The 17551-nt window shown below is 41.3% G+C and overlaps 1 protein-coding gene across 1 annotated transcript in view; it reads right to left on the bottom strand.

The window, feature by feature from the left end:
- Window positions 1–17551, bottom strand: part of LTBP1 (latent transforming growth factor beta binding protein 1) — a 375845-nt gene that overhangs the window by 27988 nt on the left and 330306 nt on the right. The window contains exon 30 of the mRNA XM_077812182.1: window positions 16248–16418. Within this exon, the coding sequence (XP_077668308.1) occupies window positions 16248–16418 (171 nt within the window). The remainder of the gene's footprint in view (window positions 1–16247; window positions 16419–17551) is intronic.

Raw genomic sequence — 17551 nt, 5'->3', positions numbered from 1 at the left:
GAGGTATTGTTTCATGGTCTCTGTGTATATAATGTCTTCTGCAGTTTCCACAGTATGCATCCGATGAAGTGAGCTGTAGCTCACGAAAGCTTATACTCAAATAAATTGGTTAGTCTCTAAGGTGCCACAAGTACTCCTTTTCTTTTTGCGAATACAAACTAACACGGCTGTTACTCTGAAGACTGAAAAGATTTCTATTCTACATTTAGACTGCTACCCTCACTTACATGTTTGACATCATCTGTAAATTGGAATTTAGGTTAAATACACATGACAAGGTTATTTCTTCTTAATTCATAGAGCTCAAGAAAGAGGAAAGGGCACTAGTCACAACAAATGATTTTTCCAGGAATTAAGGTTCTTGCAGAGATAAGCTCTAAAGCAAATGGCTTCAGAAAAGCTCACAATGGATAAACTTTCCTGTTAAAGTTGAAGAAACTCAGGTTACCAACCTGCTTATTACAGAAACTTTCAGTTTTTTTTATTTCAGAACTTAGGCTGTTCAGATCTGCTAAAATAATAATTTCTCCTACTGCTTGTGGCAGACTAATAAAACTATAGTAAGAGTCAAGCTATGTCTGTGATAACTTCACTGCTGGTTTCCAGCCACTCACTCATGATTTGATGTGTAGGAACATTAGCTTTCGCGTTTCCTCTTTTAAATACACAACCCAATCTCTGGTCTATTTTTTCAGATCAGGGTTCATACCCAAAAGTAAATGAATATATGAGTCAAAGTTTTTAAAAGCAACTACAGCTTCACTACAGGCACTTGTACAAATAGTTAAAATCATCATAAAAACATTTTCAGTATAAATTGCCACTGCCATCTAAACAGCTATACAACAGTACAACAACCTAATAATTATTAAGTACTTTACCATAAATAAACAAATGCCCAATAGTACAAAAGCTTTGCAAAGTACTTGAAGGCCAAAAAAATCCAGGATCTGTAGGACCAAGGACAGAAATAAATTCCAGAATTGAGGACTTGTCATGGAGAAAGCTCTGCCAGCATCTTTCTCACCTAGAGGGTCCCTAGCTTGAGCACCTTTGATGACTGACTGCAACTACAGAGATAAAGTTTGGGGAGAGGGGTAATCAGGGTCCAAACCATTTAGAGCTTAATAGGTCAAAACATCTTAGATTCCAGACAGAAACTAACTGGCAGTCCATGCAGATCTTGGAGTACTGGTGTAATGTGCTCTCTGCATGAACCTTTCCTTAGTGGTAACTGTACTCTCCTCTACCCAGTGAAGTTTCGAACATGTCTCAAGGAGAGCCTTATATAGAACACATTGTAATAGTCTAATCCTGAAGTGACAAAGGCCTGAATAATGGTCACTAGATCCGCATATAAAATAAATAGTTGCTTGCACCCTATTTGCAAAGGAAAGAAGATAAAACTTAATCTTATCAACAGCGGGTACCTGAACTTCTAGAGGACCAAGAATGCCACAAAATCCCAAGGTTATGAGCTTGAGTAACTAATGCCCAGAGCTGATATAAACTCTGCCAGGTAGCTTCCCACACCTTAAAAACATTTCCCCAGTCTTCCTCATAGGAAGCCTCAGCCAGTTAGCCTTCACTTAAGTCCAGTTACATTCAGACACAAGGTAAGGCACTTTTGAGGCACTCAGCACCTGCCAGAGCTGATGAGGTGGAAACAAAGTTGGGTTCCTCAGCAGCCCATGCCTACTTACGAAACCTCCCAACAGACTCATATACACACTGAATAGGAGGAATGGGAAAATGGAATTTTGCAGCTCTCTGCCATGGTCAATCACCCAAAACCAAATCTGTGAACTCCCAGAAAGAACTGAACAAAACCACTCCAAAGTGACTCTGTCTATCCCTACTAGAGACTGCAGACGCATCACCAATCTGAAAGCAGTAATAGTTGGTCCATTACAACATTATAGCCTCCACCCTACATATTTCCCTTTCAGCATCATATTTCCTCCAAATCACCACCACAGGAATCGAGGGAGCCTGACCCCCACCAAATCTTAAGCTCCAGGCAGCACTGTTTCACTCTCCTAGCTACCCTAAGACAGCCACTGAAAAGACATAGCTGTTGCAGCTGGGTTCTAGAACAGTGATTTCTAATGCAGGCTTTAAAAGCCACATTAATATACCAATCCTCCCCAAACAAAACACAATTCCAACACACTCACACCCCTTTCTCCCCCATCTTACTCAACAGCTTCTAATTTTTGCTGGTTTCTCTCCCGCACACCAGATTCACTATTCCCTGCAACAATATCCTTTACTTCACAATCAATCCCAGCTCCATAAGATTCTCAATAGGAGCTACTGGAGACTCAACAATTTTTAAACGCAGGACTGGTGTAATGTGCACTATAAGGTGGGTAGAAAGCTGGCTAGATTGTCGGGCTCAACGGGTAGTGATCAATGGCTCCATGTCTAGTTGGCAGCCGGTGTCAAGTGGAGTGCCCCAGGGGTCGGTTTTGTTCAATATCTTCATAAATGATCTGGAGGATGGTGTGGATTGCACTCTCAGCAAATTTGCGGATGATACTAAACTGGGAGGAGTGGTAGATACGCTGGAGGGGAGGGATAGGATACAGAAGGACCTAGACAAATTGGAGGATTGGGCCAAAAGAAATCGGATGAGGTTCAATAAGGATAAGTGCAGGGTCCTGCACTTAGGACGGAAGAATCCAATGCACCGCTACGGACTAGGGGCCGAATGACTAGGCAGCAGTTCTGCGGAAAAGGACCTAGGGGTGACAGTGGATGAGAAGCTGGATATGAGTCAGCAGTGTGCCCTTGTTGCCAAGAAGGCCAATGGCATTTTGGGATGTATAAGTAGGGGCATAGCAAGCAGATCGAGGGACGTGATCGTTCCCCTCTATTCGACATTGGTGAGGCCTCATCTGGAGTACTGTGTCCAGTTTTGGGCCCCACACTACAAGAAGGATGTGGATAAATTGGAGAGAGTCCAGCGAAGGGCAACAAAAATGATTAGGGGTCTAGAACACATGACTTATGAGGAGAGGCTGAGGGAGCTGGGATTGTTTAGCCTGCAGAAGAGAAGAATGAGGGGGGATTTGGTAGCTGCTTTCAACTACCTGAAAGGGGGTTCCAAAGAGGATGGCTCTAGACTGTTCTCAATGGTAGCAGATGACAGAACGAGGAGTAATGGTCTCAAGTTGCAGTGGGGGAGGTTTAGATTGGATATTAGGAAAAACTTTTTCACTATGAGGGTGGTGAAACACTGGAATGCGTTACCTAGGGAGGTGGCAGAATCTCCTTCCTTAGAGGTTTTTAAGGTCAGGCTTGACAAAGCCCTGGCTGGGATGATTTAACTGGGAATTGGTCCTGCTTCGAGCAGGGGGTTGGACTAGATGACCTTCTGGGGTCCCTTCCAACCCTGATATTCTATGATTCTATGACATTTTATTTGGGTGTCCAAGTATGGACATAAAGGCTCAATTGTAGGTATCAGTTTTTGAAAATCGTGGCCAATGTGCCCTATTTTCAAATATGGAAGCTTCAATTTAGTTCTTAAATCCATATTTAGGAACTTAAATACCCACTTTAGGCACCTAAATTAAGTGCTGATTAAGGTGCCTAGGTACTTAAACTTAGGCATTTATGTTTGGAAGTTGGATCTTATAGTAAAAACAGGTAAGTGCTAAGTGATCAAGGAGGCAGAATTTCTAAGTTTTTTATGAAACTATCCAAACAGAGATAGACTAGACTTCTCCTCTTGATTCAGAATGCACCTTTTCCATCAAGAATGCTGCTGTCTGAACTGATAGGAGCATCAAAACCCCCAAATAGAATTTTTGAGAATTACTATAAATTTCTATTATTGATTTAGGGACAGATGAAAAAGATTAGGTGATACAGGTCCTGGACAAGCTAATATCACTGTAGGTAGCCTTACAAGATCTAAGGTCAATATGAACTGTTCTGTAACACAGGAATATTACAAAGACAATCCTTTTTATTTCATCAAACTGTCAGTTCTTTGGCCTAATACAATAGATATACATACTGCTGAGTCCCAGAAAGAGTATAGAATGTTTCTGTGGTTACAATTTCAGTTCAGTATTAGATCCAAAACTGTGAAGACTTTTATTTGGAAGATAAATACTTTATTTGGAAGATAAATGTTACTGTATGATTTTAGCTGTACTGTTGCTGCCTTAATACTTTATTGTGCAATATCACAGACAGCAAATTACTTCATCAGTTTTTAGTAGATTCTCTCTTATTTTCATATATCTTACCTTTCCTGCATGTCAAAGAGACAAATCCTGCAAACTCATCCTCATGAGAGTAGTTATTACTCACCTTGGTAATATTACAGTCAATGCACGTATACCTGTGAGTAAGGGCTACTCAGATGAGCAAGTGTTTGCAGGACTGGACTCTTAGACAGAAAGAGCAAAAAAGAGTCTGACTAGCTTTATAGTGAATTATGGAACTGCACCAACAGTTTTGATCAGGATAATGAAACTTGTTTCTGTAAATATATTGTCAGTTGTACACTTCCAACTGCCCAGTTATCAAGTTTACTGCCAAACAGCAACACTTGAATAGATTCTACCCATTTCCCCCCAAACTCCAGAGGCTCAGTCTCAGCTGGCATAAAACCATTATTTTACTTTGAGGGGGTCTATGGGAATCATTTTAACTTACAGCAGGAAAATAGCAGAATCCCCATTTATCATTTTCAGAAACAGGAGGGTTCCAATGAATGATTTTCATCACTGGTCTACAGCTGATCATATCACGGTTTCTACCCTTCTCATTTACATGCATTAACTGTGATATAAGTTTCCTGTCTTCGTCAGATGTTTTTATGTTGGATGGTGTTGAGACAGGGCAGGTTTAAATCTAACCATGAAAAATTCAAGCAGCCAAAATAGTCCAAGGAAAGCCAGGACACAAAAATTACTGGTTATTTTTTAAGACAGGAGTTCCCTTTATAACCATTTTTAAAACTGTCGGACAAATGGCTGCAACTCTGTTCAGACAGTCCAATATTTTCTCTTATGTCTGTCATCTATAATCTCAGATACAAGAATGATATAAGGAAAAAAGAAACTGCAGGTCACTGAATGATCATTCTGTGATCTACCAATTTTATCATGAAAATGTTCTGGTGATAATGCTTCCCCCACCCTCAGATCCTCCTTAACGTATGTTACAAATCTTCAGGGTGCCCCAACAACAGAAATATGCATACTGCTACAGTAGTAAATCCGTCGAACACAAGGTATAAGGTATTTGACAAAGGAGCAACTCTAGGGCCCCCAGTCAGGACTTGAACCTATGACCGTCTGGCCCAGAAGTGTGAAAGCTCTCTCCTGAGCCAATGATATCACTTTTAAGTGTCGTAGACTGAAAACGTCAAATGATTCATTCATTCAGTTCACTCAGCTCTAAGTTTTCCTTGGTAAACGTTCCTGAAGTGGTGAACTGCTCCCAAGGTTTGGGTTTCTATCTATAATTGTTCTTACATGTTAAAAACAAGGCTCTTATTTTCACATTCTTTGCTCCACAAGGAAAAATATAATAGTGCCAAAAAACAGTTCCATTTGGGATCAAAACATGGCTCATGGTTTCAAATGAATACAAATATCCTACCCGTTCCTTCAGTGCTTATTAAAATTCACATAAATGAACTGTATTCACTTAACACGTTCAATTGGAAAGAATTAGTTTTCAATGGAATGAAAAGAGTCATCCCTGATGACTGATAAATTAACTCATGGCTTCTTGTGTAGAGACATCAACAGTAATAGATAAGAGGGGGGAGGGATAGCTCAGTGGTTTGAGCATTGACCTGCTAAACCCAGGGTTGTGAGCTCAGTCCTTGAGGGGGGCCATTTAGGGATTGGGGGCAAAAATTGGGGATTGGTCCTGCTTTGAGCAGGGCATTGGACTAGATGACCTCCTGAGGTCCCTTCTATGATATTCTAAGAGGACTTGGAAGAAAGACATATAGAAGTATTTGTCTAGTACAAAATAAAGATACCTGTGCTCTGAAGTGCTCTTGAGCAGTACCTCAGCCAACTCCTGTTCTGACTTGTAGAAAACTAGTTCCAGTCTTCCTGGCTGACCCATAAATATATGATTCACCCCTGATGGTTTAAATGACTATTTGAGTTGGTCTGCTTCTTTCTGAACGAGATGGTCTGCCAGAAAGTCTCTCACTCCTGCCAGCGGAGAGGCAGTCCAAACAGAACTCTTCTCTGTCTGTTCAAGTAGTATGTGGCAACTATACTGTGTGTGAGAACCTGCACTGGCTATTTCTTGATAAGAGGAAGAAAGCTTTTGAGAGCCAGGCTGATGGAGCTTAGCAAAGAGGGTCTTTAAAAACAAGAAATGAAGTCTAAATCTTCATTTGCAGCTTTTAGAGATCATTGTGGAAGTTCATTAAAGGATAATCCCTCATTTGACATTTTTTCACACACAGTAGTCACACTACTTTTTCTTTTCTATTACAAAACCCCAAAACAACATAGAAGGAAAGGAAGTTTCCTAGACAACAATATTTGGCAGAGAGAGAGGAAGTGGGAACTTTTGTGGGGGCAACCTTTTTTTATAAAGTTAAGGCTTCAGTGACATATACAGGTCCCTACCAACCATCACGACTACTCCAAAAAATTTGGCAGCAATGTGATTCCTAGAAGGTAACTGTGGAGGCAATGTCAGCAAGGAGAAACACACATTATATACAAAGCCAGTATGTTATATCTTGCTTCCCAGGTTTCACTGTATATCAGAAATCTTTTGCCACAATAACTGGTCAATCAGATCGTTATTTTTGGTGAAATCATAGTAGTTTGCCTGATAGTTTACATTTAATTATATACTTTACTGCACCATGCTGATGGCCCATCTGTTCCTATTGACATAATGGGCCTAATTTCTGCCCTCCGTTATGAAGATTCAACCTCCAGGAAAGTCCATAGGAGCTGCGCCCCATGTAACCGAGTAAACCATTGAGCCCAACCATTTAAAAAGAATTCAGTATTTTAAAATATTTTAAAAATGCATTTAAAAGAGAGACACAGCCTTTCTTTGTGGGTCATCTGCAGGCAGATACTGAATCTTAATGTTATATGCTTTTATTTAGCACGCACACTGTACATTGTGTTCTATTAGTTGCTGGTAATAACTAGATTGCTGCTTGATTATTTATAAAAAGCAGATAGTATCTACATATTAAAGGGGAAACCAACAACAATTATTCCATGTAAGCCAAAGAGCATTCAAAGGTTCTCACTGGAATCAACAAAACATGCTTCCAAAAGTGAGGGGAGGGCTCCTGCCTCATACTGGGAATGAGGGGCGATCAACAGGTTATCTCAAGTGCTTATATACGAATGCACAAAGCCTTGGAAACAAGCAGGGAGAACTGGAGGTCCTGGTGATGTCAAGGAACTATGATGTGATTGGAATCACAGAGACTTGGTGGGATAACTCACATGACTGGAGTACTGTCATGGATGGTTATAAACTGTTCAGGAAGGACAGGCAGGGCAGAAAAGGTGGGGGAGTAGCACTGTATGTAAGGGAGCAGTATGACTGCTCAGAGCTCCGGTACGAAACTGCAGAAAAACCTGAGTGTCTCTGGATTAAGTTTAGAAGTGTGTGCAACAAGAGTGATGTAGTGGTGGGAGTCTGCTATAGACCACCGGACCAGGGGGATGAGGTAGATGAGGCTTTCTTCCGGCAGCTCACGGAAGCTACTAGATCGCATGCCCTGATTCTCATGGGTGACTTTAATTTTCCTGATATCTGCTGGGAGAGCAATACTGCGGTGCATAGACAATCCAGGAAGTTTTTGGAAAGCGTAGGGGACAATTTCCTGGTGCAAGTGCTAGAGGAGCCAACTAGGGGGGGCGCTTTTCTTGACCTGCTGCTCACAAACCGGGTAGAATTAGTGGGGGAAGCAAAAGTGGATGGGAATCTGGGAGGCAGTGACCATGAGTTGGTTGAGTTCAGGATCCTGACGCAGGGAAGAAAGGTAAGCAGCAGGATACGGACCCTGGACTTCAGGAAAGCAGACTTCGACTCCCTCAGGGAACGGATGGCCAGGATCCCCTGGGGGACTAACTTGAAGGGGAAAGGAGTCCAGGAGAGCTGGCTGTATTTCAAGGAATCCCTGTTGAGGTTACAGGGACAAACCATCCCGATGAGTCGAAAGAATAGTAAATATGGCAGGCGACCGGCTTGGCTTAACGGTGAAATCCTAGCGGATCTTAAACATAAAAAAGAAGCTTACAAGAAGTGGAAGGTTGGACATATGACCAGGGAAGAGTATAAAAATATTGCTCGGGCATGTAGGAATGAAATCAGGAGGGCCAAATCGCACCTGGAGCTGCAGCTAGCGAGAGATGTCAAGAGTAACAAGAAGGGTTTCTTCAGGTATGTTGGCAACAAGAAGAAAGCCAAGGAAAGTGTGGGCCCCTTACTGAATGAGGGAGGCAACCTAGTGACAGAGGATGTGGAAAAAGCTAATGTACTCAATGCTTTTTTTGCCTCTGTTTTCACTAACAAGGTCAGCTCCCAGACTGCTACGCTGGGCATCACAAAATGGGGAAGAGATGGCCAGCCCTCTGTGGAGATAGAGGTGGTTAGGGACTATTTAGAAAAGCTGGACGTGCACAACTCCATGGGGCCGGACGAGTTGCATCCGAGAGTGCTGAAGGAATTGGCGGCTGTGATTGCAGAGCCATTGGCCATTATCTTTGAAAACTCGTGGCGAACCGGGGAAGTCCCGGATGACTGGAAAAAGGCTAATGTAGTGCCAATCTTTAAAAAAGGGAAGAAGGAGGATCCTGGGAACTACAGGCCAGTCAGCCTCACCTCAGTCCCTGGAAAAATCATGGAGCAGGTCCTCAAAGAATCAATCTTGAAGTACTTGCATGAGAGGAAAGTGATCAGGAACAGCCAGCATGGATTCACCAAGGGAAGGTCATGCCTGACTAATCTAATCGCCTTTTATCATGAGATTACTGGTTCTGTGGATGAAGGGAAAGCAGTGGATGTATTGTTTCTTGACTTTAGCAAAGCTTTTGACACGGTCTCCCACAGTATTCTTGTCAGCAAGTTAAGGAAGTATGGGCTGGATGAATGCACTATAGGGTGGGTAGAGAGCTGGCTAGATTGTCGGGCTCAACGGGTAGTGATCAATGGCTCCATGTCTAGTTGGCAGCCGGTGTCAAGTGGAGTGCCCCAAGGGTCGGTCCTGGGGCCGGTTTTGTTCAATATCTTCATAAATGATCTGGAGGATGGTGTGGATTGCACTCTCAGCAAATTTGCGGACGATACTAAACTGGGAGGAGTGGTAGATACGCTGGAGGGGAGGGATAGGATACAGAAGGACCTAGACAAATTGGAGGATTGGGCCAAAAGAAATCTGATGAGGTTCAATAAGGATAAGTGCAGGGTCCTGCACTTAGGACGGAAGAATCCAATGCACCGCTACAGACTAGGGACCGAATGGCTAGGCAGCAGTTCTGCGGAAAAGGACCTAGGGGTGACAGTGGACGAGAAGCTGGATATGAGTCAGCAGTGTGCCCTTGTTGCCAAGAAGGCCAATGGCATTTTGGGATGTATACGTAGGGGCATAGCGAGCAGATCGAGGGACGTGATCGTCCCCCTCTATTCGACATTGGTGAGGCCTCATCTGGAGTACTGTGTCCAGTTTTGGGCCCCACACTACAAGAAGGATGTGGATAAATTGGAGAGAGTCCAGCGAAGGGCAACAAAAATGATTAGGGGTCTAGAACACATGACTTATGAGGAGAGGCTGAGGGAGCTGGGATTGTTTAGCCTGCAGAAGAGAAGAACGAGGGGGGATTTGATAGCTGCTTTCAACTACCTGAAAGGGGGTTCCAAAGAGGATGGCTCTAGACTGTTCTCAATGGTAGCAGATGACAGAACGAGGAGTAATGGCCTCAAGTTGCAGTGGGGGAGGTTTAGATTGGATATTAGGAAAAACTTTTTCACTAAGAGGGTGGTGAAACACTGGAATGCGTTGCCTAGGGAGGTGGTGGAATCTCCTTCCTTGGAAGTTTTTAAGGTCAGGCTTGACAAAGCCCTGGCTGGGATGATTTAACTGGGAATTGGTCCTGCTTTGAGCAGGGGGTTGGACTAGATGACCTTCAGGGGTCCCTTCCAACCCTGATATTCTATGATTCTATGAATGGCATGAAGAATTATTCATTCCTATTTTCTATTTTAAACATAAATTGAATTCGAAAATTTGACCTATAAAAAGTTAATTAAACATTACTTCTCCCTTCATTATCTATCTTTAATGATCATTTTACTTTATAAATGTGTGTGGAAAACCAGCAAAACAAGCAGAGTGTGTGTGTATATATATACACATACATACATACATACACACACACCCCCCCACAGCTTGTTTTGCTGGTTCTCTTCTTCCATGGATCAGCCCTGTAAGAGGGTGGCTTGCCCATGGGCTGGAGAACCTGGGGCTAAGCTAGCGATGATTACAAGATGAGCCCCACCTGAGAGGAATCAGGTGGTTCAAATATAAAAGGCAGCAGGAAGCTACAGGGGAGAGTATTTCCTACTGCGAGGGAACTACAGAGTAAAGCTGTAGGGAAAGAGAGTCTCCTGCAGTGATCCCTGAGGAAGTGACAGTTCTTTAGGGAAGAGAAGGGCTGGGTGGATGATTTCTTTTGTGTTTGTTTTTGGGAACTTTGTTAATTTAATAAAAAATCCAGACCCCAAAGAAGGGCTGTGATTGAGCAAGACTGTGTGAAGTTTTGTTTAAGGAGCCCTGAAGAAAGGGAAAACAAGGATAAGGCACTATAGCGGCACCCCGGCCACGAGGGGGGCATTCAAGTGACAGGGGTGGTAATACAATCCCCAATTAAAGGGCTACACTCAGGGGCTCCAACCCTCCCCAGACAGGAATGGTGCAAAGGGGAACCTTGGATTTATTCTGCCACTTAATTTAGAGCTGCCATTTCTACACTTTTTATTCTGATTCTCTCTTGGCTGATGGTTTAGCTATCCTTTTAGCGTATTTCTGTAGCCCCCAGAAATACTGTCCAACTGCACAAAGACCCAGATCCTCAAGCACCTTCACATGTGCATAATTTTTATGGGACTACATACATGCTGAAATGTAATCACATGAAGAGGGTTTGCTGCATTAGGGCCTCACTTGGCTAACCCTCCTCTGTGTCACTTCAGAAATGAGCTCAACCACTTTCCTGATGAAAGATCCAATCCCTGGTTGCTCCTGAACCAGGATTCTTTGTATGGATTTGCAATCAAACTCTGCAGACCAGGCTTCTAGTTACTTTTCTGCTAGATTGGAAGTTGATACTTTTCAGTTATTTATCACAGAATTGCAGAAATTAGAGACTGAAAGGCCTATTAGATCATTTCATCTGGCCCTCAGACAGTGCTGGACTCTTCTCTACAGTATGCTTACCAGTCTTATTTTAACTATACTAAACACACAGTTCTGTTAAGCATTAATTTGATACATAGTAAGTTTAGTAATCGATCACTGGCTGAATGTCATGCTTTTAAGGGCAAGCGTAAAAGCACCTCTTACCCTGAGTCACCATCTCTTCCAATGCCCAGAATTGTCCGCAGGAGCCTTTCTGTGACATTGCTTGGCTTACAAGGCATGGAGAAGGTTGCAATTTCCTTTCTGAAACAATCCCCCTACTCCTTTTTTACTATTGTCTGGGAAGCCAACGTACTTCATGCTCTATTCGGGGGCAGCAGCCAACAATTACCCCAGCCAGTCAATTCAAAAATCATATTTTATTTTTAGCCTTACAGAAATAGGTCCTGATCTTCCAAAGCATATAAACACATGGGTAACTACTAGAACAAGCGGAGTTATGCATGTGCTTAAAAGCTTTGCTGGTTCAAGGCCATTGTGAGTAAATTATAAAAAATAAAACATAAGTAGAAACAAACACACCTAGGCTAATACTTTAGAACACTAAGATCTTGTCTACACACAAAAACTGAACCACTTTAACTATAACGGTATGGTTAAAATGATACAACTCCTACACAGTGGAAGAAGTTACTGTATATATCAGTAAAAAAGTGCTTATACAGGGATTGCTTATACAGGAAGGGGAATAAACTAAACCAGTAAAAGGCACCTTTATACTGGTATAAAACTGTGTCCACATTAGGGATTGGACTGATATAACTATGCTGGTAAAAAATTACCACCTCTCCCACCAGCCGACAGTATAACTACAGGTTTCAGAGTAACAGCCGTGTTAGTCTGTATTCGCAAAAAGAAAAGGAGTCCTTGTGGCACCTTAGAGACTAACCAATTTATTTGAGCATGAGCTTTCGTGAGCTACAGCTCACTTCATCAGATGCATCTGTAGCTCACGAAAGCTCATGCTCAAATAAATTGGTTAGTCTCTAAGGTGCCACAAGGACTCCTTTTCTTTTTGAGTATAACTACAGTTATACTAGTACAAAAACTGTGTGTGCACCAGGCCTAAATTACAAAATACTGAAATATTACTTATATATGGCATGGCATAAAATCATAGCATCATAGACATGTAGGGCTGGAAGGGACCTCTTGTGCATCCCCCACATGCTGAGGCAGAACCAAGTATATCTAAACCATCCCTGACAGGTGTTTGTCTAACCTATTCTTAAAAGCCTCCAGTGATGGGAATTCCACAACTTCCTTGGGTAACAGTTAGAAAGTTTTTCCTAATATCTAACCTAAATCGCCCTTGCTGCAAACTAAGCAAACTACTTCTTGTCTTACCTTCTGTAAGCATGGAGAACAAGTGATTACTGTCCTCTTTACATATTTGAAGACTGTGTTCTCCCTCAGCCTTCTCTTCTCTGGATTAAACATGTCCAGTTCACCTTTCCTAATAGGTCAAATTTTCTAACCCTCTTACTATTTTTGTTGCTCTCCACTGGACTCTCTCAAATTTATTTACATCTTTCTTAAAATGTGGTGCCCAAAACTGAATTCAATACTCCAGCTGAGGACTCACCAGTGTCGAGTAGAGAGGAACAAATACTTCCCATGTCTTACATACAATACTCCTATTACCATATCCCAGAATGATTTTTGCCTTTTTCCACCAGCATCAAACTGTTGACTCATATTCAATTTGTGATCCACTATTCCCCCCAGATCCTTTTCAGCAGTACTACTGCCTAGCCAGTTATTCCCCATTTTGTATTTGTGAATTTGACTTTCCCTTCCTAAATGCAGCACTTCGCACTTGTCTTTATTGAATTTCATTTTATTGACTTCAGACCAATTCTCCAATTTATCTAAAACATTTTGAATTCCTATACTGTCTTCCAAAGTGCTTGCAACCCCTCCCTGCTCAGAGTCAGATGCAAATTTTATAAGCACACTTTCCACTCTATTATCCAAGTCATGAATAAAAATATTGTAAAGTACCAGACCCAGGACAGACACCTATGGGCGCAGACTCAATATGTCCTGCCAGTTTGACAGAAAACCATTGATAACTACACTTTGAGTACAGTCTTTCAACCAGTTGTACAACCACGTTAGAGTAATTTTATTTAGACCATATTTCCCTTGTTTGCTTATGAGAATGTCATATGGGAAAGTGTCCACAACCGTACTTAAGTCCAGCCTTACTTAACTCACATCTATTATGTCCCCCTTATCCACTAAGCCAGTTGCTCTGTCGAAGAAAGAAATTAGGTTGGTTTGGTGTGATTTGTTATTGACAAATCCATATCGGCTATTACTTATCACCTCATTTTCATCGAATAAAATAGCATCTCTTCTCTCACAGCTTAAAACTCTGCTGCTCTAACAGATCTGTGTTCAGGCCACAAGTCCCAGAAAGAGGTCTGTTTATAACCAGAGAGACTTCTCCCCATACCCGTTTAGCTTCCAGTCATATTGATAAAAAGAATTTTGTGTCCTTACACAAAACAATATTTTTTTGAAATAATAAGACAAACACATTCATTTTCCACTATCTATGTCAGCTAGCTAACGCTCCAAAAATGTCAGTAGTATTAGGCAATATTCCCTGGGAGGATGCATTTCCCTAATCAATAGCAATACCCCATTTCTTTCTCCCCTAGCAGGCTTCCTTATCTGTCTTAAATGACCAAGACTCATTCTTCTGTAGGTCTAATTATTCTACACAATACCTTTAGTAACACTTCATTATTACGTCAGTATGTCCCTTTGAAGGCAGTCTAGTATAAGATATAATTGCTCCATCTGTATATATGCAAAAATGAGTTATTAAAATCCATAATATTTATGTAGAAGGTAAAATTCATATATGTGTGTGGGGAGAGAGAGAGAGAGAGAACAGGCTACATCATCTGCCATAGAGGGACAGAAATTTTAAAACTATAAAATAAAAGTAACTCTGTGGAATGATAAACTCTTCTTTCACAAAAATCATTCACTGAAAAGCAAAGCAGTCCAGCAGGGCTATAGAGGAAACTTGCCAAGTTAACAGCTGAAAAACAATTTCTTACTCTGGTACTTTTTCAATAGGCAGCATTGTATGAACATAACTTCCCCTCTAGTCTATTAAACCTTAATATTACCCCAGACCACAATAAGAAGCAGCATATTTCTTTCTAAATATTTACTATATGTTAGCATATAAGAAGAAAATAAACCTACTCAGAATTTTGCTCTATAATATTAATGGGCAAAATGTATCAGGCCTACATTTTCTGAAATGGCTCTAATTTTCAGAATGCCAATAAAAAAAATGTAAAGCCTGAGTTTTAGAGGTGCTAATCACCCACAATTACAATTGAAATGAATGAGAAAGGTTGATGCTCAATGTGACGTTGCACTCCATATGCTCTATGAAAAATATGCTTGGAATGTGAATATAATGTAACTGGAATATGCTTTATGCAAAAGGTCTCTTATAAGGTATCAATACAAAGCTTATAATCTACTAAGTGTGTTCATCCTATTTGTATGTACGTATCATTCTTGTATCTAAAACTAGAAATATGAAGTTAACTCTGAGGTCCTGTTGTAATTATGCATAGTGTGGGCCATTAATGGTGGTTTAGAATCTTGATGGCTCCCATTATCTAGAACAATTGGTTGTAAATGGCTCTGTTTACTTGTAAGCCTTCCTGTGTTCCTGTGAGTCAGGATGGAAAGAAGGAAAGAATCAAGGCTTGGGGCCTCACGGGACATAAGACCATGTCACCTCGTACTGGAATCCATCTTAAACCTGGTCCTTTTCCATTTAGAAGGAGGGGTGGGGACCCAGAGAGACAAAGGATTCCCACCTTGTGCCAAAGCTATAAAAGAGGGTGGAACAGAACAAAGGGGACTGCAGTCATGAGAAAACCCCTAGTTACCAGCTGAGCTTGTACTAACAAGAACTGTACCAGGGAAAGGATTGGCCCAGACTAGAAAGGAGTCTAATCTGTGAAAGAAGTTTATTGGAACATCTCTGAGGGTGAGATTTACCTGGATTCAGTTTCTTAATGTATTAGGCTTAGACTTGCGTGTTTTGTTTTATGTTGCTTGGTAACTTACTTTGTTCTGTCCGTTATTACTTGAAACCACTTAAATCCTACTTTTTATACTTAATAAAATCACTTTTGTTTATTAATTAACCCAAAGTAAGTGATTAATCCCTGGGGGAGCAAACACCTGTGCATATCTCTCTATCAGTGTTATAGAGGGCGAACAATTTCTGAATTTACCCTGTATAAGCTTTATACAGAGTAAAACGCATTTATTTGGGGTTTGGATCCCACAGGGAGCTGGGTGTCTGGGTGCTGGAGAGAAGTGACCTGCTGAGCAGTTTTTGGTTAAAGTCTGCAGCTTTGGGGGTGTGGACCAGACCTGGGTCTGTGTTGCAGCCAGCTAGCGTGTCTGGCTCAACAAGGCAGGGTTCTGGAGTCCCAAGCTGGCGGGGAGGCTCAGAGGTAATCTCAGCACATCAGGTGACAGTCCCAAGGGGTTCTCTGTGACTGAACCCATCACACTCAACACTTCTGAAAGTCAAGCCCCAGTGTTTTTAAAACTGAGGCAGCAAAAATTAGAGGTCATTTTTGAAAATCTGGACTTTAGTTATTTCCATTTAGCAGCATTGGTTTATGGACAGCCAATTTCTTTTTTATGCTATTAATTCAGGTATTGAGAATACAGGGAAAGAGATTAAAATGACTACTGGCTCTAAAAATCATCTTAGGAACTGAAATGTACATTTCCTTACCTGAGTCCTTCATGGGACAGAGTGCACACTGCATGCCCCAGGCCTCACCATATAAGCAGCAGCACTCAGTGTATGTAGTCTGCTTTCCAACCAGAGGCCGGCTACAAACAAAATCCTCACTCAGATGTTGCCAGCAAAGATCCTGGTAGACTTCAGTTTCTTCAGTTTGTTCTGCAGGAGAAGTCAGTATTACATCAGTACCACAATGCTCTTACTATTTCAAAGACATTAGTAAAATACAGTGTTATCTAAATGAAGGTTACAAGAATAATCTAACATTATTGCTTTACATGAAACCAAAGCTGGATGGGTTTACTAATGAATTCAAATGTTTAACTTAGAAATTATGACTACGTGATTATGACTAGTGATTTGGAGTGGCTCAAATGTTGACTGTCGAACTTGAGAAATCTGAAAGGGTCCTGGTATTCAGAAACTGTTGAGCACCTACTCTCAGAAAAACAGGCTTCTTTAAAGATTCTCAAGCTAGGCACCCAAGAGTGGGACACACTGAGTTTCTAGTCACTTCTGAAATTCTTTGCCAAGGAGTGCGATTTTTCCAAAGTGCTCAGCATTGACTTAATTCTACTCCTATTGGAATCAATGGAACTTCCACTAACTTCTGTGGGAGCTGAGTTAGGTCAACGCTAAGTGCTTTGGAAATCCCATCCAAGGAGTGAACCCTAAAATACATTAACTTGGATTTCCTTACACTGGGTAAAGATTGTATCAGTAAGACAGTTTAAGAAGTTTGTCCGCTAGAGATGGGTGGAATATTTTTGACACAATATTTTTGTCAAAATATGCTGTTTTGTCAATGCTGAAATGTTTTGTAGGGACATATTGGTTTCAATTAGGTTTTTGACAGGAAGGTTTCTGAGTTCCAGGGCTCTCTGACCACTGTTGACCACACCTACCCAGAAATAAACCCAAATAGAAAAGCTGCCTTTTTGGCTCAGAAAACTGACATTTTCCTTTTGTGAAAATATTTGAATGGTTCTGTTTTGTTCCAATGCAGAATGAAAACAAATATTGAAACCACAAAAGTTGTCACGAAAAGGAACTGTCATCCTCTGGTGAGTTGTAGTAACCGCATTTGTTACATGGTGTAACAAATACAACTTCAACTACACACACTACATGTAAAATCATAGGATTGAACCCCAACTCACAAGGAAAATGTGGTATTCTGAAAGCATGAAGACTACCTGAGTTTAGATCCACCTTTTACAGCACATGTAGCCAGAGGCTTCAAATGATAGAATTAGAGTTTCACTGTGCCTTTAAGACACTGTACATTGCCT

This window comes from Eretmochelys imbricata, chromosome 3 (assembly GCF_965152235.1).
Source record: "Eretmochelys imbricata isolate rEreImb1 chromosome 3, rEreImb1.hap1, whole genome shotgun sequence".
Taxonomy (NCBI): Eukaryota; Metazoa; Chordata; order Testudines; family Cheloniidae; genus Eretmochelys; species Eretmochelys imbricata.
The sequence above is the reverse complement of the archived record's forward strand: the minus strand, read 5'-3'. Positions and strand labels throughout refer to the sequence as shown.